The sequence below is a fragment of the Passer domesticus genome, chromosome 1 (genome assembly GCF_036417665.1).
Source record: "Passer domesticus isolate bPasDom1 chromosome 1, bPasDom1.hap1, whole genome shotgun sequence".
NCBI lineage: Eukaryota > Metazoa > Chordata > Aves > Passeriformes > Passeridae > Passer > Passer domesticus.
In genome coordinates, this window is record NC_087474.1 from 15,991,449 (window position 1) to 16,018,377 (window position 26,929).

At 40.1% G+C, this 26,929-nt stretch overlaps 1 protein-coding gene and 1 long non-coding RNA gene across 10 annotated transcripts in view; one reads left to right on the plus strand and one right to left on the minus strand.

Annotated features, from left to right (window-relative positions):
• The window catches only part of MYO3A (myosin IIIA), a 116,772-nt gene extending 103,871 nt beyond the window's left edge, over positions 1–12,901 (minus strand). For 2 of the 9 annotated variants that reach the window (XM_064407490.1, XM_064407577.1), the window contains exons 1-3: positions 12,834–12,901; positions 2,988–3,242; positions 1,977–2,159 (exon numbers count right to left, since the gene is read on the minus strand). In XM_064407490.1, the coding sequence (XP_064263560.1) occupies positions 1,977–2,144 (168 nt within the window). In that variant the 5' untranslated portion in view covers positions 2,145–2,159; positions 2,988–3,242; positions 12,834–12,901. The other 7 variants (XM_064407509.1, XM_064407502.1, XM_064407548.1 and 4 more) reach the window with 7 other exon arrangements.
• LOC135293438 (uncharacterized) lies at positions 10,477–22,498 on the plus strand. The gene is made up of 3 exons (XR_010355564.1): positions 10,477–10,949; positions 14,105–14,200; positions 14,762–22,498. It is a non-coding gene; the product is annotated as an uncharacterized LOC135293438 (long non-coding RNA).
• Positions 22,499–26,929: the final 4,431 nt, after the last annotated feature.

Consider the following 26,929-nt stretch of genomic DNA (forward strand, 5'->3'; position numbering starts at 1 on the left):
GTTAAATCAAACCATGTTTCTTCTGCTTTGTTTCCTGTCTACCTCTCAAGAGGCACGATTTTGAAACAATCTCCAAAGAAAAAGAATTGTAAAATGTAAAGAAGAAAATACATAAAGTATCTCTTCCTTTATTGCAATGGCTCCCTCTGCAGCCATTATTAATACTTTCAGTTTAAATAAAAAGAACTCATTTATTGCTTTCTCTTTATTTCCAATATAGGATTGTCATTTTAGCAGCAACATGGAGGTACAGCAGCTACTCCAGACACCCTGTAAATAGAAGAGGGCAAAGAAGAATAGTGTTCTTAGAATAAAAAACATTTAGTTAAGAGTCAAGTCTTAGAAAACTGATGTTGACTGCACTACTGCCATTTTTTCATTAAAATTAGGAACCTGTTTTCATCAGTTTTACATTTGCCCATCTTCAATTTCTTATATTGCATCTTTATCCATATTATTTCTTTCATCTCTATTACATTCTATTCCTTTTTCCTACTTAATCTATTTCTATTTCCTCTAGCATCAGCTTTACTGTTTCTTTTTTCTTCCTAACATCATCCTTTAATCTTTTTCTGCAACCTCCAAAGTGTATAGATCATTGAAAGTTTCACTGATTTCTTCAGGAATTCCTGCCATAGCCAGCTGCCACTTAAGAATCACTCCTGAACTCTCCTGAAGCATAGGAAAGCAAAAGCATTTCCTGCCAAACAAGCATTTAGATGCTTCCTTCCAATCACAAGGAAGTCATGCCTATTTATTGTAAGCACAAGAACCTTGTTTACAGAAAGCAATAGAGGCAAAAATAGTTTCCAATACATCTGAACTCATCAAGATGCTTATCACTTGGCAAGTTATGTTTACTTTGGAAGAGGTTGTGGTATTGAATTGAGATGAGCACCCTTTTGTTGCTTTGAAAGCATGCTGAAAAAAAAGCAGATCAGCAAGAAAGACAGCATAGATAACAGAAGACATTATGTTTTCACCAATGTATTTCACAGACTTTTGTGTCTATGGGATTATAATCTGACAGTGTGTGATGTGCAGAGGTAGAAGAGCCCCATGTGGCTGTGCAGCTCCAGACCTGTAGGGTCCACAGAGCATGGCATGCTCACCCATTTCTGCCCAGAGGTCATGCCACAGAAGCACACACCTCACAAACCTCCACTGGGAGTGCAGAAGATGAGCTTAAAAGGGCCTCCGAAATATGAACAGCTGCTTTCCCATGTTTTGGTCTCAAGAACAGTCCCAAGCCACATGCAGCACCACTGAAGTCAGTGGGGTGTGCCTGTACAAACCAGGCTAGTGTTCTTCCTTATTCTTTGAGCATTAATCTGCCACCCAACATATGTCAGTTTCTGAGAACAAAACTGTGCTCTACGACTTCATAATTTCACCTCCCAGTTGCCTGGTGCTTTGTGTGTAGAGCTAATCCCTTTGCATTTTCCATTTGAAAAGATGGATTCCTCTGTGAAACCTACTTATTTTGGCACATTATGAAAACATAGAATGAACAACAACAATAAAGTATGCTATTTTATGTTTGAAGCATGTAACTCAGCTACAAGCGTGCACTCAGATGCTTGAAGGTACAACTTAAGTACTTAGAAGTACATAACTTCCTTACTGGCCAGTATGTCAAAAACTTTTAAAAAGGAAAGGTAACAACAATAAAAATAGAATAAGCTAGGACTCCTAATATTGGAAAGGAAAATAATCAGCTCTGCTTCCGAAAACAAGAGAGAAGGGGTAACAAAATAAAAGCAAAAAAGTTTAGGTATATTTCTGGCTTTTACCAAAAGCAACCACTTCCAAGATCACTTATGTTAAGAAAAATGCACTGACAGCTAGCCTGATACATAGCAGGTGAAAATAGTTTATTTCACTGTCACTTCTAATACAAATTATCTACAAAGATTAAGAGAAAAAAAAAAAGACTACATAAACCTACAATTAACCAAGTAATTAAAGTAACTTACATGAACAGGATCCAAAATTTTGACTGCTGCTTTGCTGCCATTTTTCTTATTTAACACCTTGAAAACTTTTCCATAAGTTCCTTTGCCGATAGTCTCAATTATTTCCCAGGTATCTGAAGGATCTGGAAAGCTATCAAATATTATTGTTTTCCCAGACAACGGAAGCATCTCAAATGATGGCTCCTAAGAAAAAGAGATGGCAGTGTACACTCAACAAATGGTTAATAGCAATTCGCTTCCTAGAAATGGGAAGAGAAATACACATCCTAGCCTCAAACATTAGAAATGTTTTTGTATATAGTGTGCATGCACAGATAGCATAATGAATAAGAACTGCTGCAATTGAATTTCTCTTCATTTGATATCATGTTGACTGCACAATATCAAATGAAGGTATGTGCAGTGAACACAGGATCAAATGAAGGGAAATTGAAATGACAATTTGAACGAAAATCAAGTTTGAGTGAAGCCAGTTACCCATGCACTTCAATGAATATATATTGTAATTCTGAGATCTTTGGAGGGACAGGGGAATGATAGTCAAATTCATAAAATTCCAAAGGATTTAGGTCCATTACCAAGAATCAGGCAAGAAGTGGAAAGAAATCCACACAAAACATCTTAAATAGGTTCATTCAAACTCTTACAGCAAACAATCACTTTTACAAGCCAACTCTTAGGACGTGAATTATGACAGAGATCTCAAAAGGCCAAGCAGATCTAAGTGACAGATCTTTTCATTAAGCTATCGTCTTCTGACAGTCAAGCACTCTCAGTCATGGAAAACGTGCTTACCAATGTACATCCTTTAACAACTGGTTTACATACTGTAAAGGAAACACCTTTTACAATGATTGAATTGCATCCATCACTGACCAGGTTGCCCCAACACCCTGGTCCATGAAAAATACAATTCACCAGGAAACCTGCAGCAGTCTGTTGGTACTGCAGCCAGTACTGGCCCAGCTCCTGGATTCCAAATACTGTGGGAACACAATGACCCAATTTTACCTGATCCAATGAAATCTCTCTTAACACTGCTCCAGGTTGAGGTCAAAGTAAAAGATCAATATTCAGAGACATACAGCTGTAATAAGTATAGTCTCAGAATCATTCCAGATTCAAAACTGGCTTCTTTCTTCTGTCCCACAGGATTCACAAAGACTCGACTCAGGACACTGACTGTAGTCTCTTCCTAAGGCATGACCTTATGCCTAGTCTTTATCCATGCTTTGGGAGCTTCACCACATTCAGGCAAAGTCATTTCTTCCCCCAAAAAAGAACAAAAATGAGTCACAACTTTCTTTTTCTTTGCCTTTAAAGCAGTGTTCAAATACAATAATTCTGTTGGCGTTTTTTATTCACTTCATGCATAAATGCTTTGTAATTAGCTTCTGCACTCTGCGGTAATTAGGAGACTACACCAAACAATAACTAAATTTAGGATGATAAAGGGATGAGGATTCATAATCTCAAACCCTTGCTTTGAGGGTTTCATTAATGATGGCATTTCAAAATTTCTCATTCTAAGCTTTAGTTTTTTTAATTGAGGCTAACTATTTGTTTAAGATCTTACTGGATACTGCTAAACCTGTAACTAGTGAATTCTTTTTATAAGAGAAATAAAAGTAAAAAGTTATCAAGAACTGAGGCATCCAAACCATATTGAAGCCTGTCTACATACAGACTATTTTCTACAGAATATGTAATTTTCCATTGAAATCTAGAGCCTGCTGTGTCTCACATGACAAGAAAACACAGGAGCTCCTGACCCAGGCAGTAGGAGATATGCAGCACTGAAGAAAGGAAGATTTATTTCTTCCCTTTCAAAGATGAGCACTTCTGACACAGGAGGTCACAGAACAGTTCACATATTTAGACTGTGCCAGAACCAAGCTGGGCACTCTGATACCTTGAATCTTCAAATATGCTAAGGACCACCCTGCTGCAGGGATATTTTAAATGAAGCAGAACTTTCCAAGAAGTAACATTCCAACCTGATGCTTCAGACAGCCTCCCAGGCTTCATTAACTCCCTAAACATTGACAGAATGAAGCTGAAATTCATTGACTCCCAGTATCAATTGCTTATTTGTCTGCACAGACTGGTACAATGAGAACTGTTAAAGGGCTAAGGAAATGTGATCCTGCAGGCATTATCTGGCTACCAGAGAAAACGTGCTAGAGAAATTGCCATGTGCTTCTGTTTTCTTTTGAAAATCACAACAGTTGCACATCACCTAGTCTTAAGAAAAGTCACCACACACTTAAAAAATATGCATTCAGTAGCTGTTATATTTAGTTCAATAATTTAAGAGTGCTATTCCAGAAAAAATTATTCACCCTAGTTCTTTATTTTGATTTGCAGCTTCAAAATGATAACTTGAATAAATGATAATGAATACCATGTTTCCTCACTTTCACCAAGTTTAAGAACAAGTCCCTGCAGATAAATTGTTTATGTTTCACTTCTACTATTAAAAATACATTAAATAGAATGATTTCAAGTGTTCTATTCTGGATGATGGATAATATTTTATTACATCTCAGTGAAGCTGTCAAACTGATAATGATTTAACCTCATATTTCAGCAATAAATTGGACTGGTCCTGGAATATGTCTGAATGTCCAACCAACTAGATAATTTATCATACCCTTCATCATTAAAAATTTACTTAAAAGCCACCACAATTTATAACTTGATCCAAACCTCTAAGCTGGGAATGTACCCTTGAACTGCTAGAAAAAAAAAAGAACTTTTAAAAATATTTCTGGTGTGTTCAGTGTGACAGTTCACTCACCCTCTGCTCAGATTTTGGCTAACCTGCTGGTGAGGCCTGATGGATGCTGGGCACAGTGCCAGTAAGTCAATGCAAGAGCACCAAGTAGGCAGACAGGTGGCCTGAAAGAGCTCAAGAGCCATTCTGAGCATTATGCACCATTATCACTGGCAAATCTCTGTCTCCTGTCATCTTTCCTGTTGCAGTTTCTCCAGAATCTGCTCACTTATAAAAAATGGTATAGGCCAAACCTCCAAGCTGGAAGGTATAAAATATCAGCTTACCCAAAAAGCTTTAGAAGCAAATCCAACAGGAGCTGGACTCCTGAGGCCTTCCTGTTACTTGGTGTGATAAAGGGAACACTTGTACTGTGACAGAGGAGAAGGGATAAGCAGTCTCTTACCCCCAGCTAGGATTTACTTTTTTGGTTTCACTTAGAGGTGTACCAATTAAGAGTTATAGGTTGTAAATTACAAAACCTTATGGCTTGCATGGTACATAAATAAATTCACACGATAGACTGACCTAGGCAAAAGGGGATTGAGCCCCTCTTTGTCATGTTAGTTATAGTTCTTAATGAGTTCACGAAACAAAGTTTAAATCACAGAGTACATTGTCCTGTAAGTTTGAGAGAGCCAAACAGACTGACACAGCAATTAAATTCAGAATATTCAAGCCAAGGAAAAAATAGATTTGGAATTCCAACAAAACAAGGTTTGGGGTTTTTTGGTTTGTTGGTTGGTGGTTTTTTTTTATCTGAGAGGGGGATCTGGTGCCAGTCATAAGAACAAACTGGTTGAGAATTATTATTATGTGACTTTTTGCTTCACATCAAACATATGCACCTTATACAGAGGACTTCAGGCCAAATATCAGAGATACCCAGAGATGCCCTGTTCAGCAGCTGTGCTGACAGACACATCATTTTCTCCATCATTTTCAGTATCTAATCAGTTTGCAGAGGGAAGGAGAAGCCTGCTAAAGAACACAACATATCCCCTCTGGACTATCTCATTGCTGGCAAGGCAACTCAATGAAGTACATTTATCACACCCAAAGCTTCAGACACAAAACAACTGCCCTGTGGAAGGCTTTTTAGTCAAGGCCACAGAACACTAGAGACAACACAGTCACATGGGAATAAGCAGTTGGTTTTGCTTCTGCCAGCTGAGTTGAAAGCACAATGGAGCCTGAATTTCACATAGAATATTATGTGTTAATCCAATATTTTCACCACTGTTTCATACCACTTAACTGTGTAACTTTCTAAAAACTTCCCCCCCCCAACAGTTTCCAAACAGACCTTCATCTCTCTTGGATGAAAACATACCCATTTCCTCCATAAAGAGCTAATAAAATGAGAGCTCCTTGCCTCGTGTCACTCATCTTCCTCCACACACGGAGCCTACAGGATTAGCAAAGCAGACATCTATTCACATTTAATGACAATGAATGCAGCCTTTAGGCTCCCATCAGCACCTTGTCTCCTGGCTACCACAACTTCCTGGTCTTGAAAACTGGAACCAGGACGTCATCAGTTCAGTTCCAAACACACCTACTGAGGTTGTCTTCTGGTTTATTTGCTCCCATCCCTCTCTCCTTCACATTGTAAACATTCCTTGTGTTTAACCAGACAGCTCCTGCACACATCCTACCCTGAAATGTGCCAGACATCTTCCTCTATGTCACAACTGGCAGATGTCAGGTGCCAAGAACACTGGCACACATGGCATATCACGTCTGTTACCTCTCTGAAGGTGACACAATGCATTCCCTCGGATTGTGAAACTTCAGCCTCTTGCCTAATGTATGCCAGAAAAGTAATCACCCTATCACAACCAAAACAAACAAAAATAGACAGCTTATCATGTCAAATAAAAAACTCCATCTCACCTCACTTTTTCACCCCCTTTATTACTTTATTCAATATCTAATTTGGAAGTTCTTTGGTCTGGCACTGATCACAAGGCACAGTGGGGCCTTCAAATATTTAATGCAATGGCACAATCAAATCCCAAACCACATTTCTTCTTATTTCATGAGTTATGCCACACTGACAAGTACTTAATAAGAAAGTTAAAAGCTGCCACACGGAATTCTCACAAGCCAAAAAGCATGAGGCTATAATATGCCCTTCATTGTACTAGCACCTAGCAATTTCTGGATAAATAATTTGATTATTCAGCTAAGAGCATGGACTGCAGCTTAGATTCTCAGCTAGAGCTATAATGAATCATTTATACAGTATATTATCTTAGCCATCATTCAAAGAGTAAGTTTTGCTCTGGAAATTCAAATATCACCCCCATTCAATTCTCAGGGAATATCTGGCCTCTGATTTCAACAGTGATGCAACCTATATCTGAATGGGAACTATACTCAAATCTAAGCTTGGTGTGAGCAGATTATCTAGTTTGGCCATTAGTTAAAGATGTGTTTGGAGGCTTGCAGGCTGTTTTTTGTTTTGGGGTTTGTTTTTTTTTTTTACTTCATTTGTCAAAAGCTGAATGCACTTAGCATTATAATTTCACTCTAAAACAACAGATTTGCATAATTACATAATTTCTGTACTTTCCATATGTCTAGACAAATTATCCTCTTCAACTGCATATTAATTTGCTTACTACTTTCTACTCTATATACTCCCCATTGCTTTCAACTGTCCTTCCTGTCTGCAAGAAACATTCCAGAGGGAAAAAAGATCTCTTTAGTCCCAGCTATGGTAGATGAAGAATAAAAATCAACAACTTTCTCTAACAGTCAGTCCATGTCTTTTGCTGTTGTGTGCTTACACCAGTAAGAAAGACACAAGACATCAATTTAGGTCGGCTTCACCTAAGCTGATGTGCAGGATACACCTATAGGAACCTAAGTTATATGTTATAATTCCATTTCAAAGAAATAAAAAATTGATTCATCAAACCTGGTTAGCATTTATCTTAGCATAAGACAGCTCAGTCTCCAGACACTGCTGATTTTACTGGCTAAGGTTCTGCCTACAACAGGAGCCCCGTTACACTGCTTCAGATGTTAAGGTAAATTAATTCTATCTACTTAAATGCTGGAAATAAAAAGTTTTAGATTGGCAACTGACAAAATGAGTATCAGCTCCATACTACAGACAGGAAAACTGCAAGCCAGCCACATCTCATCACCTGAAAACTGTGAGGCAGCTTGGGCATTGTCTGAAGGCAAGCACCATGCAATGACACTGCCAAGCAAACTTTGAATCCAGCAACCAAACCCTACATTAATGTAAATGCAGGAATAAATGGTAATGTAAAGCATTTGGAGGCAAGCTGTGGTGATCAATTTAGGCAATATATCTCCTGGGCACAATTCAAAGTACATACATCAATATTCAGGCTGTTCATGGAAGAAACTGACCTGGTTTTGAGGCCGCTTTTTAATGTTTACTCTCTGAAAGGCTGGGTAACTGCTTCTTCTGTTTCTAAAAACACTTTTTTTCTTCAGTGAGTGTTATCCAGTGACAACTTTCCCAACAAAGCAAGACAGCTTCGAGAGACATTTGATGCCTGTGGACTCCTTGACCTTTGTAAAACTTCTACACGCGGTAGAGAAGCAGTACTGTGTGGTATCAGTACCTGATCTCCTGCTATTGATAAATGCATATTGGGTGTCCACACTGACATTTCATCTGTGGATTATTATTCAGCTGATCTTGACATTTTGACTTGCTGCAGACTCAACTGGCCAGCCCTGCTCACAGGAGGCTCCAGCTCTTTGCTCTCTGAATGTTCTCAGAGGGCAGAGATGCAAGGATCTACTTCAGTGCTAGGTTCCACCTTGGTTTCCATCCTTTCCCTGCCATGCCCCACAACAGTGAAAGTCACACTGCACGCTGAGGCTTACAGTTCTAAGGTAACTCCATCGGAGGAGGGGATTTTTAAGCAACAGGTTAAAGAATCAGTGAGTGCTTAAGCATCCAATCTATTCTCATGCATAGGGGCTACCCACTAGATTGCAATCCTTCAGAGTTTAAACATGATACAAGTACACACCCCAAACCTTTTTAAAAGCCAATCTTTAGTTAAAGAAAGAGGCTATGAAAAGAACAAGGAAACAAAACGCTAAATTTAATTACTGTCATTATTTTAAAATCTCTGATGTTTTGAAAACAAATGATATCTAAAGATTTTGGTAGCAATTGTCCAACAGACAATATTTTTGCAGAGGCATTACAATCATGAAAGAAGATTAATAATGGTAGGGGGAATTGTCAAATTATATTTGGACTTTGTGTCACCAGAAATAATGAACTGACATTAGCAATCCATGGACTGAATTATACCCAGATAATTTTGTGGCTCCTAGAAGAGAGGCACTGCAAATGATGAGGATAATTTTTCAGTGACTAAACACTAGATCAATATATTAGCAAATAACTTGGTTTTCAAAGCTAAAGCATCACTTAATTTTCCTATTTTAACACAGTAAACCTTATAAAACCATAAAACCCAATACCACTCACTTCATATTTCTCAGAACTTCTAACAAAAGTGGCAACACAAACTTAATTTGGCTGCTGTATCAATGAGCTCTGTCAGGGCTTGAAATTAAAGTGATACAGTAACTTGATAGCAAGGTAAGGAAGACACTGCAAACAAGCAAACTTGCTAGCACTTAGCATGGGCCGAAGAAGTTGCGGGGTGTGAGCGCACAGCGGGCACGGCAGGGCTGCCCACGCGTCCTGCCGAGCCCACGGTCACGCCGCAGCCCCGCGGGTCCCGGCGGGCCAGGCGCCTCCCCGACTCCTCCGCACGCGTTTCTTATCCAGAAACTCACTCACAAAGGAAAAAAAAAACCCAAACCAAAACAAACAAAAACAACAACAAACCACCAAAACCACCAAAACAAAACAAAACAAAACGGAGGGGAGGGAAAAAAAAAAAAGAAAAAGTGTAAATAAGCAGGATTCATCTGAATGAGAGACCGCAAGAGCCAACCCGCACATGCCCCGGTGCCGGGAGCTCCCGGCTCCGAGCAGCCCCCGCCCCGCCCCGCCCCGCCGCCGCTGCCGGGCGCGCCCGTCCCGTCAGCTCCGGGGCTGCGGCGGGAGGCACCGGCCCGGCCCGGCCCGCGCCACCCCCGGGGGCCGGGCCACCCTCCCGCGGGGGCCGCCCCGAAGCCCCTCGGCGAGGCGTGGCCGCCGGGCAGAGCAGATCCGCCAAGAGCCCCCTCTCAGGCACCGGTGTCGGGACTCGCCCCGGTGCCCTGCCCGCCGCTCCCGGTCGGGGATTACCCGCAGCGAAACCTCCGGTCCCCTCAGAGCCAGCCCCGCCGAGGGGGCAGGGGCCGCGCCACCTCCGGCCTCCGTGCTTCGGCTTCGCCCTCCTCCTCCTGCGGACGGCCCCGGCCCGGCTGCGGTCCCGCCTCGGGGTCAGCGGCGGATGAGCGCTTTGCCCCGCTAATCCCCCGCAGGCGCCGGCAAAGCCGGCAGGGCTGGCCCGCCCCGGCAGGGCGCGGCGGGGGCGCCGGGGCGGCCCAGGCTCCCTCCCGGCGGGACAGCCGCGGCCGCTGGGCATCCCGGGCCGGCCGCCCCCGGAGCCGGGGCACAGCCCCGCACCCTGATCCGCCCCGCGGGGATTACACGGCGCTGGGCGGACGCCGAGCCCCGGCGAGGCTGCTGGCCTGGCAAGGGAGAGCTGCGCTGCTTGAGGGCTGCCCATGGCTGCTCCTCGGGGCTGCCCATGGCTGCGCTGCCCTGAGGAACCTAATGGACCGACCTGGCCCTCTAAAAGAATTCACATCTGATGCCTGCCCCGAGCTCACGTTAGCACCTGTTGCAGAGAGGTGACCGCACCGCAACAGCACAACACAATTGTAATAACGTAATAGCATGGTGAAGTTGCAAGACAAAGTACTCAAAAGTTGGAAATGGATGAATTTTAGAAGTACAGCTGCTATATGGTACATGAACCAGGTTTTAATTATGCTGGTTAGGTTTTCTTTGCAAGATCCCTAACAAATTCACTGCGAAGAAGCAGCAAAACTCTGTCAGCACTGGGGACCATGTACCTCCATCAGAGACTATATCTGTTGAGTTGAGTTTGTCTCCTTTCATTTTTCGGATAATATTTGAACGTGGCTTTTGTTTTCAGACAGGTTTGAGGCAAGGGGAACTGTTTCAGAGCTATGCTTTACATCTTTCTCAAAAGGAGAGTCGACAGCAGGTATCTCCCCCTCCCTGAGCAAAGCTCTCATTGCTTTCAGTTGTGCTTGGGGAGTGCCTGGCACCCCACTGTCTTTGGGCTACGTGTCTAGTGGATGGCAAGTCATATGCAGAAGCATGACAGTCTAATCCTCTGATCATGCAGAAGCTTGGCCAGAGTGCACCATCAGAAAAAGGCTAGAAGTCTTTCAGTCAGGTGCAAAAAGGAGTGATGGGTACTCATAGCTCTTCTAGAAAGAGCTTGCATGCATCCAAGACCTGAAACGAGGAGCTGAGAAGTGTTTAGACACAATCACGGGAACCAGAAAAGACAGCAACATCAGTGATTAGCTGATATGTTCCTTTCTACTTCTACCAGTGCTGTCTTAAAGCCACTGCTGCCCACCTCATCTAACTCTGTGTGTGCCAATGTTATCATCCCTTAGCTCTGAAGATACAAAATTCTCTATGAGCGCTCCCTCTGTCAAAGGGACCTTAAAGGCAAAACCCCATGATAGGGCTCAGATAAACCACTTGAAGTATTGAACACATTATGTCTTCTGCATTAATTAGTTTTTCAGGTGAACTGTGAAACTCCAAAAAACTCCTATCTGTTTCATTTAGGTAGTCCTGAATGATATATAAGTAATGGCAGCCTGTTGCTGCAGAAACGGTCCTAGTTTAAACCAGTTAAAGACCAATGTCCAGGGCCTATAGAGCTAGGCACTGTTGAAACAAACAGGGAATTTACGCCCTTAGGGAATCTGTGTGTCAAATGCACACAGACAATGCTGGAAAATTTAGTCATGAAATGACTATGTGACAGTCAGTGTCATGCAGCCCAGACACATTCCTCCTTTATTTTCACTCCTTCGTGTTCTTCTTCTATCTAAACCTGCCTTGGCTGTTGCCCCTCATTTTACCAAAAATTTACTGCTTTGCTTTTATCTAGGAAACCTTTCAGATGAGATTTCAGGGTTCTAGAGTAAATATGGGTATATGCTTTCTCTGCCACAAAATAAATTTGAAAAAAATAAGGACAAATAATATGTATTGACAATATCCATATATATATATCTTAAAAGATAAATTAAGTGTGATCATCTCCAGCTGTACCTGGTCACAAGACACCATCTATACTACACTCTCTTTTTAACAGATTGTGATTAATTAGTTTCAGACTTTCTCCTTGCCTTTCAACATGTTTTTTACCTTCATTAGAAGCATTGTGGGTGCAAGTCTGAAAATTATTTTTAAATTACAATGTGACAAATATGAAAACAGTATGAACACACAACCTTTCAAAGCATATTCAACATTAGATCACATTAGGGAGTTGCTTTTAGAATGTCTTACTCTTCATTATTAAAATGTAATGGACCCAAAACATACCTAAGTATAATAGACCTCTTTTACTGCAGAACTGACACATTCAGACTTCTACATTCTTAGAAGCTTCTAATAACAAAAAGGGGTGAGGAGGTGGGAAAAATTCTCTTGTGATTAAGGCACCAAATTTAGGCTATAATTTACTAAAAATAATATTTTATATATTATGAAAGATCATGCTACATCCAAGTAAAGTGAGAATGCAGATAGGCAGGGCATGGTGGACCCTCCCTGCAAAAGGAGGTCCTTGGCTGCTAGGCTTCAAATCCTGGGCAGAGTTCAGCCATAGAGAGTTTGTGGGACTTAAGACATATATTCCTGCTTTTCATCTCTTTTTCTCTTTATAATTGATCTTTTAATAGTATTCTAGTCAAGAGGAGTTGTTTTGATGACTAATGAGGTACATATAGCAAGTGATACACAAAAAGATCAGGATGTATATAAATGATAACTTATGAAAATAAACAAGCATGCTTAACTAGCAGAAGACCACCACTACAAGAATTAAAGAACTTACCTCTCTGGGGAAGTGCTTTTTGACCTCTCTGGCTGCTTAACTGAGCACAGCCTGTAGCAAATATAGGGAACTCCTCCCCTTTGGTGTTTATTACAGAGAAGCAGTACTTCCTGCAACACCTGAGTAAATATCCTCTAGGAAAACCACCACAGAGTGGGTCTACATCTAGCTTAGTATTCTTTTGATCATAAATACCATCTACCATAATGAATTATCGAGGATGTCCAAAAGCATAAGTTATTTATTAAATGCATAGTTTTCTCTAAAGCAATCCTGAGCTTTGCCAGATATTTTCTTTAGTTGATCAAAAGAGCTCTGTAACCCTTTTTGAAGGTCTTAGATGTGTGATCCCTGTAATCACATTTAAGGGGCTGGTTAGCTCAGGAGATTGTTAATAGGATACAAAACCTTTAACATCCAACCCAGATCATTGCAGATGAAAATCTGTGACTATTCAACAGCTTTTTCATGTCCCGTGACCTATCTTAGTTCCTAAAGGAGAAACATTTGTATTCCTCCAAATTTACAGAATGTGCTTTTCAGACTTGTTTTTAACTGCACATGTAATATGTTCCATTTGACAAACGGGAAAATAGCTCAGTGGTAACTAATGAATCCAATTAAATCTGCAGTCAAAAGAATTTTGAAATTTCCCATTTTAAAACTGTCTCCACAGTCTCAACAAGCCCATAAGTGCAGAAATTGCCAGAAAGTGCCAGTGGTTTAGGAAGCTGACAGTTCTTCATTAAAATGTGTCTCTGTAAGTCCCTGTCATTAGACCCAGGAGCTGCACATCTAGCACAAAAGTGTTACCTTTGAATGGTGATAGCCTAACTCATGCTTATTGATTCATACCCCATAGAGAAAAAAAAGTTACAAGTAAAATGTGCAAAGCATTGTATTGAAATTTCACAGCTGTTTCTATTTCGCAGGGTTTGAAGAAGCAAAGTTTTAGGGTTTTGCAAGTGTTGTTTTCCATCTAAGAAAGTCCTAAGTTAGACACAGCTTGAACTCATGTCTCAAATTCATTTTTAAAAAGTGCTCTTAATTTTTTCAAGCAAAATACTGGAAAAAGATGCATTGGAAATTTTGAGATATAAAACCTTTTACAGTTCTAAAAAATTGCAGTAGAGAAGCTCAGGGACCAAGTGATAACTGCTGAGAAGTATGCTGTAAAATGTGTCCTGGCCTTTACTTACTTAGTACCCTTATCCTTTTCTTGGAACACACTGATCACTAAAATAACATTAAAGGATTTTGCTTACGTGCAGTGATGTCAGCCAGTAAGAAGCTGTTGGGACATCTGAGGATTGCTGCTTTCTGCATACCTGGAGGTAATAGAAAGTGCCAATCTAGAAAATGTGCAGGTAAATATCTGGGGTTGTGGTACGGCCATTTCCTAGTGTGCATAACATATCCCTTAGTCATGAAGCTGTCTTAAAAATTGTGGGATTAAAAATTTAAACAAAGCAATAAACAACGCCAGTAACATGATAATATTAGTCACATGGGTCATCTTGTTGGTCATCTTGTTAATACAGCAGTTCCCAAACTAACTGCTTAGAGATTTCAGGTTTGGTTTTTATAGGTTTTTTTTTGCAACATTTTCTTGAATCAGTTGTGCAGAGCTTCTCACTTGTATCCTGGAATAGCAGTGCTTATCTTATGAGGTGTTATGTGCATTTTTTCAGAGTTGTTGTTCTTCCCAGCCCTTGAAAGTTTTGGTGAAAACTTTCAATCAGGTAAAATACCTATTAAACAAATACCACTATTGACACTACTAAACACAAGTGTACATAAATAGGACTGTGAATGAGTGAAGTATAAGCAGCATCAGGGTATTGATAACTGAAGCAGTTAAACTGATTTTTGATATGTGCATCTAATTAACATCTAGCATTCATTTTCTTCAATTCATTGCCTTCCAGGTCCAGCTATTTAACCATTTTTTAATGGGGCAAAGAGAGGTGATAAAAGAAGACTCCGTGTTGAACAAGTGTACTTTTTCTTCTGTCTCTGAAGGGGCAACAGTGCACAAATGGAAGAGTTAGCCAGCAATGATAGATGCCATTTTGTACAAATCAGATGGAGAGACAATTTTGTTAGTTTGGTAGCCAGAGCACACACATTTCTGTGCAGGCACTAAAGACATTATGGTTTATCTAACACCAACTTCTTTCAAGACTGTATCAGTTCCAATAGTCCTGCCAAGAGTCACAAGGCACCAGATCCTTATCTGTGGATTAAATGGATGTTGAGGTTACCATTTGGAAAAAATTATACTACTAATCCTCATAGTAAGGAACTGTAAAATGTAATTTAGGTATTCAGCAACAAGATGGAAAAGAATGGTAACCTAAGCAATTTCATGAGCTTTATTTGGCTATACCTTCTTTTAAATAATATTTTTTTAAAGCAACTACCTTGATTTTGAATGGGAATTACTTGTGAGGTTTGCAAATTTGAGGCTCAAAATACTGTTCTTGGACAATTTGAAGTTTGGCATATCACATAATGTCCAGAATACTTCCAATGGATTAACAGAATGTGTCCAACATTCATTGTTTTCCACATTATTTTCCCCTGTTTCAGACATACCAGTAGCTTGCTGTCAGTCTATTCCTTCTCTTGGAGGCAACCATCACACTGCCAGACTTCACACATTTCACAAACACATGCTTCATTAATCTCAAAGAGTTACAAAAAATAAATAAAACCTAGAAAATTATTTTTCTTTCAAGCAAAAGATGAAACAGACACAAAAAGAGAATGACAACATAATCTGAGAATAACCTGGAAAGCTTGTTCTGGAGTTTTTTTCCATTATTCTATCCATACTATTTTGAGGTCCTCAGCCTCCTAATCTAGAGGCATGCCACAAATGAGTTTTTATAAACAGGCTATTTGTGAGCCTGTCATTAATCTCTGATAATGTTCCAAAGATAGCCCTTGGAGGATTTGGATTTGTCTTCTTTTTCTTTTTAATCCAGTTAGGGAGTATAGCAAACAGTGACACAAACAGGATTACGTTTGGAAGGGTTCTGTGCCTGGTTATGTGAGTGGCGCACAGACACAGACACACTGAGTTCTGCTTTTCTGCTCTGCAGTTTGTTGTCTTCCCAGCTGCTCCTCCTCTTCTTTTCTGGTTGATTGTAAACACATTTGAAAAAAAACCCATATATTTTATTTTAAAAATTAGATTAAAAAAAAAATAAAGGAGGAGGAGGGAAGCTGTGTGCCATCCTGGTTTTAAACTTATCTGTCTTTGTTACCACATTTGTGTCCCAGTGCTCTCCTGAATGATGAGACAGCCTTGTAATCTCGTCTGGTAGCAGGAGCAGAACCTGAGGTCCTCTGCTCCCACGGAGTACTTCCAACATTTCTGTGGTGATGGTTTTTAGAAGCAAATTGTCATTAGGATTTTGTAGGTAGCAAGCATTTTTTGAAATAAAAACATGAATTTTTAAACACTGAGGATGACTTAAAACACTGAAATAAAATACAGAAGGTACCAGTATATTGTCCACTTCAGATCACCTTCAAATCAAGGCAAAGAATTTAAAACAATGAAAAACTGTTAAAGCATCAATAATTCTGTGTTCCTGGAAGTAATAATTGCATATTGATTATGGCAGCTGGTGTGCTAAATCTTCCAATTGCTCTATCTACGATCATGTCTCTCCATTATTTCTAAGTCCCTCAATTTCTGCCATTAGCTGCAAACTGTATCAGAAAATAATTTTGCCTCCCAGCTATTGTCAGGAATAAAATTATTTGGGAGACAGAGTGATACAGACTTCCATTAAAAACATGCCTGGTTTTGAATGGTTTTTAATCTCTTAAGATTTTGAAACCTACATGTAGCCAGATTCAAGTCTGTCAAATGGTGATGGACTGACTTTGTAGATTCTTAGGACTAACAGATGACTAACATCTAGAGTGACTGGCTTTGGTATTTCATGTAAGTTGTTATAGGTAGCAAGGGTTCACATTTAAGAAGATACCTGATAATATATTCTGTCAAAACCACTCATAAGACAATCAAGATAAACTTAATAACCTCTTGTGTTTTTCTGACTAGAAACTTCATTTTTAAATATACCGTATCTCTATGTTATGGTTTGCATTAAAGTCACAGAATGCATTTTTTAGGAAGTTTATGTAACGTTAGGTAGTATTGATTCTGCTGCTGTACACTTATATTTCAGATGGTATCTGACATGATTCAATATGAATTATGAGTCACAACAACATGGCAGTGTTAGTCGTCCAAATTAGCTCTGAAGGTTTCAATAAACAAGATATAAATTAAATGAAAAAGCCAATATTCAAAACCTCAAAGCCAACAGTCAGTAAAAGTCAAGTAAAAATTTTTCTCCTTCACATTTTCTAGATAAGAAGGAAGACTGTACTCTGTGTGTTTGTTAAATAATACACCTTTGCAAAGCTGAGGTAAACTTATCTGGCTGTTCTTTAAAACATTTAAGTTGCAATTAGTATAATGGTCCAGCAGTTTCTGTGTCTAGCTGCCTTCCAGTGCCAGAGTTAGAGCTTCAGTCTGCCTTTTAAAATGTCTTTTTAAAAGGGATTGTTAAGGAAACCTGAAAATGAGCTGTAATGGATCTAACCCTGTGGAAGTTTTCGGTACTGAAAGTGAAAATGGTCTTTATGAAAGTGCTGTAAGGCACAGGTTGAGTGGCATAAATTATGTTCCTCAAACTCAGCAGCCTTTGCAACTGTTAATGCTGAAGTCTCAGAGGAATGGATCACGCAAAGTTAAATTTAATTTCAATCCACCCAAGTTATGAGTATCATGTAATCAGCACCAAACAAATCAGGTGATGGGTTTTCCCTTACAGAGTCCTATGTGAACTGGACTTTGAACTGGTTTTCACACCATAACACAGTGTCTCAAGGGATGAGAGAGTGGGGTTGAAAGTGTGTTGCTGGAAGTAAAGGTAGGGCTGTTTCACCCCCCATTACAAAGGTAGCACTGAGAAGAAGAACTGTTTCTAAGATATGATCTGGCCTCACTCACAGGCAGTCTGAAGCACGGCCTATTCTTGACTCTGTGACCATAGTAATATTTTCTTCATCTAAACTCTGTATTTAATACTATATATATATAATAGAGGTATATAATAATCTATAATAACTAATGTTCTTTTCACCTTCTTGACCTGTCCTTACACAACTGGGAATCCACACACTATTTAGAAAGGCCAGACCATAAATCCTTATTCCCAATGTCAAGCCAGTCCCAAATGAAGAATTAGGATGAGACATTTCATATGGGGTTGTCTTATCCCATCTCTGCCTGTTACAACTCTTCATGCACCTTTCTTTGATGGAGCTAAAATTGCTCACTGATGAAGGTCCAACCCTAGACTGGGTAGCCCACAGGTTTGGTTCACAGCTGTGAAAATGTGGTGTTCCTGCTGCAGCCTCTTGACCTCAGGATTAGGGTGTTTTCCTACCCTGTTGTTGCCTTACACAATCTCCTGTGGAGAACATCCTCAGAACAAGCCAAGACTGTTTGCTTTATCTATTTTAGCTAAAACATACTAGTTAGTCATTGTTTTCACACACAATTGAGACAACAATGATTTTTGACTTTTGATAAGTCATGCAGAGGTCAGGGCTGCTGTGTGCACTGCCATCCTCAATCAGCCTTAGTGCAGAAGGGTTGTTCTCGGAGATGGTTTCGTGTCCTGAGGTTCTGACTTTGATTGTGGCAGCTGCCTTGCTTAGCAGGCACGGTGGGATGCAGAGGGAAAGCAAATCAGAGCAGCAGGGGAGGCTGGTGCTCACAGTGAAGAGCAGGGCCACCCACCGCTCCCCTGCTGCCATCTGACAATTGAGCTCAGATTTCTACCTTCAGGTCTGCTTGAATCCAAAGAAAGGAGCCATGTGTAGCAGCAAATTGCATACAAACTTTCTGCAAATACAAACTTTTTGTTTGTTTGTTTGTTTTGGTTTGGTTTGGGGTTCTTTGTTAAAACAGACTTCATCTTAGGAGAAATTCCAAATGTCACCTAGGAGAGCTTTGTGTGCATTTGCCATGCAATGCAAGCTTCCTGCCTGCTCTGTTTGGGAGTCCTGGAAGGACAGTGAGCCTGACTCTGTGTTCCCTGGGCCTGTCTGACTCAAGAAACTCCCAGATTTGTTATGTGAAAGCTATGTCCTCTGGTTTCATGTTCAGAATGCAACTGCATGAAGTATCGAATAGCAAATTGTGTGAGGGAGTTCACTATGGCAGTGTTTTCTGATTGGGGGAGCACGTGTGTGTTTCTGATTATCAGATGCACCTACTAAGATTTGCATTCTTAACCCCAATGCCATTCAAGCAAACAGTAAAACTTGTGTGGGTTTGGAATGGGCTGGGGACTGACACTTGACAAGCAATACTTTTAAAAGAAAATTAGTTATTTCCCTTATTGCCTTTTTAGATGTAAGACAACAATAAGGAGCAATACTTTACACTATCTGGTACTGTTTATTCCTAGAATTTATTAATATGCTGCAGTCCACATGCACATCATCAGCCCATTGCCAAAGGTGTTGAAGTAGGCAGTAAAAATCTCCATGCTCACAGGCAGCAGGCAAGATTTTGCTTTTGAAATGTGATAGAGAAGACCCACTGCACAGAAAGCATCAGAGATCTCGGATGGCTGTCTCAGAAGGAGCAAGGTGCAGGATATGATGTGTTTTGCACCTGTTATGCAACAGAGAACAATTTGCCAATTAATTCAGGTAGAAGAGATAACATGTCTTGGATTTCCTGCTCTTAATTTATTGAACAGCTAAGCCCTTGGGACTAATAAAAAGTATTTCATCTGCCTGCAGGAGGTTTATAGTTTCTGATAAAATAGAAAAATACTAGCTCTCAGAATGGCAAAGTATCTTTAACTGATGCAGACTTTGCATTGAGAGCATTTGTGGTGAGCTAATTAAATAAATGTTCTACCTTACCTTCAAACTGTACTCCCTGATGGGCAAAATGATAAACAACAAGGTACGTGGGTAAGCATTTCCTTATTTTCTTACCATTGTTTCTTGACCAGCCTTGAGAAAACAAGGTAGGAAATAGCCTTTCCATCTTCCACTTTTTTTCTGGCACATAGGTGATGGGAGACTTGAATTTCGTAGGCATTTTTTACACAGGATTGCATCCTAGGACCTAGATGACAAGCTCAAGTGTTTTAGGTACTAAACCACGACTGAGAGAATATGAATACAAAGGACTCTATGTGTTCACTTAGGAAATAACTGAAAATAACTCATAAAAGATTAATTCACTTGCCAGTTTCTTCTTCTCTGCAGCTTCATTATACAAATTGGAAGAACAGGTAATACAATAGAAAGTCTTCTGGCTTGACAACAAATTCCCAGAATCTTCTCACTTTCAAACTAATAAATAAATCAAATGTTCCTTATTCATGAAGATGCCAGTACCGTCTTACAATGCTTGCTGTGATGCTAGGTGCAGTTTAACTAAAACATAGGGCCTTTTTGTTTTTCACTTGAGGACAGAGGGCTTATTGAGGTCACCGGCTGCTCTAAAAGTGATAACATTTTTCTGCAAAAAAGCCATTAAAAAAAATCAATGTTGAGTTAACGTTCTTCAAAGAATTGGGATTTTTAAAACTACTTCTTGTTTGTACCACATTTATTGAACTTCTTCTGGAGGGCCTGTACCAAATCTCATATGATTATGCATCTCCTGATTTGTGGTCTTCTTGCGCAGTTATGATAGGATTTATTTATCAAAGTACCAGTGGAGTTATGATCAGATAGACCAATGAACCACTGTCTTGCCTCTTTTAGTATATCCATTCTCTTTTTCTCTCTTTTCAAAATAGGCATCTCTCTCATCTCAGTAGTTTTGAGGACACATCCTCAGTTGGTAAATTCTGTTTCAAAATGTAGTGAGGTTCAGTCTCAGTTTTATCATGAGATTCATGACTGAAAGCTTCAAACCAAACTGCAGACATGTCTGTTTTTTTAGTTAAAATAGTTGTACTTTCTTCCACAGACGGGAGGCTGTATCCACTGAGATGTGAGACATCACACATGAGATTCATATTACAGAAAACTGAGAACCAAACAAAACCTGTTTAGTTTGCAAAGTAGCTGAGGTTGTAGTCTGTAAAAACCACCCGCACTGAAGTGCCTGGTGGTGAAGTCCCCCAACACAGAATGAAGTGCTTACAGTCAAAGACATGGGAGTTTCACGTCCAATTTCCAGCTTTCAAAGAGCTTCTGAGAAGCCAAAGTCATTAATGTGTCTTCCAGGTAAACCTCACTGGCAACACCTTTCTTACAATTCTGACCGGAGCTGCTCAAAAAATTAATTTCAGTTTCTTTCAGTCTTCTTTGAGTCTCCATTGTGTTGGTCACCCTAAGTCAGGTTTGTTGTCATCCAGGTTGGTTGTCTTGGATGTCCTTGCCAGTACCTCAAAGGCTGTTCACAGAATAAGGGCCTATGCTTCTGTTCTCTGGATAGCTTTAAATAATTTTTCTTCTCATGTATCATATATTCTGCAGTTTCTGAATCTAACTAGGTGAAGTGGGATGATCAGTCACTTTAACTATTGTTTATAATTTTGCCTCTGTAACTTGAGCAGATTCCTATTCAAGTAGAGAAACAAGAAAGTTACAGTAGATGCTCAGCAGAAATCTTTGTCCAGTTATACATAACACTGAGATTTTTTTTCTGTCTTTTTATATGATGAAATCTTTCTCAAAGGGAAAAGTAGTAATGGAATGGTTTTATTTACTATTTTCTTCCTGTTTGATTTTTTTACATGTTTACTATGTACTATTCTCTGTATTTTCTATTTCTCCATATCTCTGGATCTCTGGGTTGAGGTGTTGCTTGTTTCATTGTTTTTTAAAGAGACAAAGACAAAAATGTGGAGTACAAAATTCAAGACTCGTTATTTTAGAGAATGCTCCTCAATGCCAATACAGCGTCACTCTCATTTCTTCAACAGGGTGACTTGCAAAGAATCCAACACAGCACACTCAGTCTGCAGCACCCTTTTTTATTCATTTCACACAGATCTGTAGACAGCATCCAGCTTCCTCCAGAACAGAATTAGGTCTGCATTGCTACTGCATGACCTGGCTAAACGTCATCAAAATATTTTTGCAAGTAGCTCCTATTAATGCTATTAGGAATGTGACATATTAATCTCTCTTGTGCAGGGGAGAGAACAAATCCATTCAGCTGCAGAATAAAAATACTGTTTGTGTTTGAGGAACTATAAAAACCTGAACTATTTAATAACAGCAACAATCAACAGAACAATAATTTTGGCTAGTTAGAACCATGCAGTACAGTACAAATCAGTACAGTTACAAAGATAATGCAGTAAGTCCACCTGCTCTTCCACCTCTCCTGAGATGTTTTTTGTTGTTCTGTCATATTGTTAAATTGCAACAGCATTATTCCAGCTTCTAAGAAAACCTGGGAATGCATAATATAAATATTTAGCCCATTGTCAAGGCAGAACTGAAGAGAAGACAAGGAAAAAAAACTAAGGTAAAAAAATAGGTCTTGATTACCTTTGTTTTGGTAAAACAAATTAATTTTGCATTGATTTGTTTAAGTGGGTATTTTCATCCTATATTCATGTGTGCCTATCTGTAGTAATCAGCAAGTTACTCTTCAGCTATTTTCTGGTTTTATAGTGCGATTTCATACCTTTTTCCCAATAAATATTATTTGTTTACGGGAGCTCAACCATAATCCAAATAAAGCAAAGATTAGTCTGAAATCCTGTGTCCTTACTTTTATCTCAGAACCAGTCTTACCTGTGTATCTTTTAAATTTCTAGCTCTGCTGTTTAAAAATGTTAACTCTAAAAGAGAACATTATAGTGATAACTGTGAGGAAGATTCAAATCTGTTGACTGGTTAGTAGAGGACACGTAGGTATCTAAACCAGAAAAAAGAGTAAAATCAAATGTTGGGAGACATCTGAAGGTGCTTTAAGGACGGATTAAATTCTGGGTCATAGATGTTTAAATGTTTTGTATGGGCTTCTAAGAGACAAAAGTTTTTTGTCCTGTTCTGCCACTTGTATATTCATGAGTAGATTGCCATGTTATGAGAATGTTGTGCATGTTGTGAACCACCACAAACCTCTCAGAGGCACATTGGGTGGCTTCTGAATGTCGTCCTCTCCTGGATATATCTGCCCAGTGAAGGGGACTAGAATGTCTTGCCCAGGAGAGATCTTAGGAATGCCTTGCTGTCTACAGGTGACATACGGAGTTGAACAGGCTCACAGGGGACTCAGACTGGCTGGGGGCACTGCAAGGACCAGCTGCTCCTCAGATTTCTCCCTACCAGTGCAGTGGGAGCATGTAAAAAACATCCCAGAGGCATCCTATGGACTGAACAGGAGGATTTGGGAAGGCCCTTCAAGGGCCCTTTTGCCTTCCAGTGGACATGCAGCCTTGCCTGGCTGGCACACTGGCAGCACTTCTTGCTGGGAATGGGAGCTAACCAACTCAGGCAGTTTTTCTGCATACATTTGAATGCCAAATATAGTTCTGATTGCAACAGCATTTGCTAAATATATAAAATATAACTTACGGCTGTAGCCAAATTCAAAGCCAATCAAGAAGACACTAGAAAAGACACCAGCTAAGACAAGTCTCCTCTGGTGCACTGAAATAAAATTGAGCCCCGTGCAAAGCAGTGGGTTCCTTGGTGGTCTGCTTTGATGCTGGCTGGTGTTGAGTCAAGGGGCACATCTGAAGAGCTCTGTCCTGCTGTCTGAACTGAGAATATTGCCAGTGGGGTGAAGTTCAGAGTGTCTCCTCGATGTTTGGAGACCTACCTTATGCAGCCTATGGATGCCTTGGAGGTCTTCCAAGAAGCTGAGGATCCCAGACAACAAAAACAAGTAATTTCTTGAGGAAATGAAAGAAGATAGCTCATAAGGGAAGAGCTGGCCAAACACACTTGAAGAAAATCTTCAGGCACTAAAATAATGTAACCCTCCTACACTTCCTGTCACTGCTACAGCTGCATGAAATTTACTTCTGTTTATACAATTTAGCATACAAGCCTGTGGTGGTTTTGCATGGCATGGCTCTTGGTAGTGGGGGGTGCGGGGGAGCAGAGTTTCTTCATTTACCAAAAAGTGTAGTATGGCCCCCCTAGGAAATATGAACACTTGTGAACTCTTTCCAAAAAATAGTTTCAAAATGACAGTTCATCTTTCCCCTACATCAAGTTCATTTACTATAGTTTTCAAACCTGTAAAAGACATTTTTCTTGTGATTTATACTGAACATTTGTTTGGCTCCCCTAATTTGTCTTCTGGCCTGCAATTCCAGCCGCATCCATCATGCAGTTCTTTGGCTAGACCTGAATCTTGGCACTCTAGGAGTTTTGTGGTTTACCATGACCCTGTTATGGTAACATTCCATTCTGGAACCAAGAGCAGGGCAGCTTCTGGGGCTAAATTCATAGACTACCTTTTGGTTTAAAACATCCAAAATGGAATTTCTAGATTTGGCTACAAAATGTAAGCTCCCACCTGTCTTTCTGGATGTGATCTGATGCCCCACAGACAGTTTTTTTACTATAAAAAAATGGGTGATCATTCACGTGGATTCAACACCACGTCTGCGAGTTAGCTGTATCATTCTTGTAGCCTAAATAACTCTCCTTATAAAGGTCTCAGCTGATCTCATGTGTACAGAAGAGAAAGGCATTTGCATCCAGCTGGTGGCTGCTGTGGGGTGCTTTTTCTGTGGCTTTGATCTCCTCACCAGCATCTCAGACTTCTGGCAGGATCAGAGCCTCTGCTTTAGGAAGGAGGGAGGAGGCTGCTGCAAGGTGCTTCATCTGTCACTCTGGCTGGTGGTTCAGTAATTTATTTTCTTCCCCTTTAATCTATGTCCTATAGAAGGTCTAGAAACTTTATTTTCTCACTTCTGCCTTGAAGCTGCCCTCTGTCACTATGAACTGCTAAGATCATTTCTTTAAAACTGCAGAAATGGGAAGAGGACTTTGTAATAATCTCAGATCTATTTTGTCACATTAGCCTTGGGCATATATTTGCATTTGAGGCCAACCTCCCAATTTTTCCTGCTCTCCCAGTTTTGACACTCTGTCTTGAGTATGAAGTGAGCCAAGTAAGCCAAGAAACAGCAAAGCATTGGAGGATACAGTCGGCTGAAGCTCAGCCCATGTCTTGACAGGGCCCATGGCCATAACCATCTTTGACAAAGTCCTGTGAGGTTCTCTACTCAGCACTGGATTAAAAGGAAATAGCAACTTATCCACTTAAGAATACCAAAACAAAATTGATGGAAATGGTGATGTTTTAGGAGAAAAATGTTGTGCCAAGACAGTGCAGTTTTACAGCCAGAGACCTGGCCTAGGGAACGAGTCTGGAACATTCATGGTGTGTGTTTGTCATCAAGTAAGAAATGTTATCTAAGAAAAGCTGTCAGAGACTGAGATATCCTTTAATGAAATCCAAAGGAAATACAGAGGGAAAGTGTATAAGGATTGTCCAATCATACATTCATTTCTGTTTGTATAACCAGAAACTCCTTTTGAGTGGAGACTAGCTAATCACATGGGTTTAGACAGTCACACACCACAGGCTGTGGTGTGACGGAGCTTGAGCTGCAGTGTGCTCACTCAGCATGACTTTCCAGATCACTGAAAAACACCGAACAGCCATGGCCATGGCTCCAGTCACTACTACAATTTCCTTTGCTTCATCAGCTGATAGCATATATCTACATCTGCCTGTGTGCAGTCACATGGGATGGCAGGAAGTCCAGAGCAAAGCAGTAAAGTGTATTTCACAACTAAGGTAGCCCAACAGATATGAGATCCATGTATAGGGCAATGTGAGAAATATGCTTGGCAACTTTTGATGGAAATCATCAGAGGCAAAGGTCCAAACATCCACATGTTTGGTGGGTGAGAGACAAAAGGCCCTGGGGTAGTTAAAAGAGCCATGATATGTCAGGAAACCAAGACAGCAGAAACTGCTGTGAGACTGTCTAACAAACATCCTGCTGCTACCAAGAAAGAAAATTTGGCTGTGGAGACAAGATAGAGAACTGCACCAATGCTACAAACAGGAGAGACTGCTGAGCCTGCAGGAAAAACAGAAAGCATCTTTTTGATTTCTATCTGGAAGTGCTTCCATCTTTATAGCAACAGTGCAGGCTCACCCAGCCAGCTGGGACTGTGAAATAGCCATCAGAGTAACAGGCTCTGTGAGACAGAATGAGCTATTTGGTCTTTCTGTTTTGTGAATAAAAATAAGCATTTAAAATTTATGATGACACCCAGTGTTAGTACCTAGTATACTCAGTGTCCCCCCTTTTACAGTAGCTCTGCACAGTATTCCCCCTTAACTCCATGTTGTTGGATTCTTGGACAATTGAATAATATATTTCAGGCAAATGACTTCTACTGAATTTTTAAAAAATTTATTTTAATTGCTGTGTTACAGTCACAAATCAATGAGTTGCCAGGCTGCTAATGAACATTCAATGAAAATATAGGGCAGTCCCTCATCTACAAAGGATAAAACCATCTACCTATGGTGTCCATTCTCACATCCCCACAGTTAACCAGATGGTAAACAAAACATAAGGGTTTATCAGCACTACTATGTACATTGTGCTGTCTGTGCAGGAAGGAGTCAAGTGTTATTTAATTCCACATCCCAAGCATAACAAAAGAGGCTTTTGAAACCAAACTTTGTATTTAAAAGTACAGATGTGTAGATATACTGCAGGTGGATGGGTGGTGGTTTGTAACTCAGGATGGCATTAACCAAAGCAGTACCTTCTGTCCAGGAAAAATCATACATAATGAACCATAGGAAGAAATATTCAAAGAAATATTCAAAAGTACCACAGAGTGCTTTGAGCAAGTCTCTCTGGAACACCAAAGGACAGAAAATCCAAGCATCAGCTTTTAATCAATGAATTAATATGTTGTCAAAGGTCTGATCACTGCTAACGTGTTTTGTATGGAAGAGAAACCTCAGCACCTTTTATCTCACTCCATGAGCACTGACTCATCTCTTCTGCCTACATTAA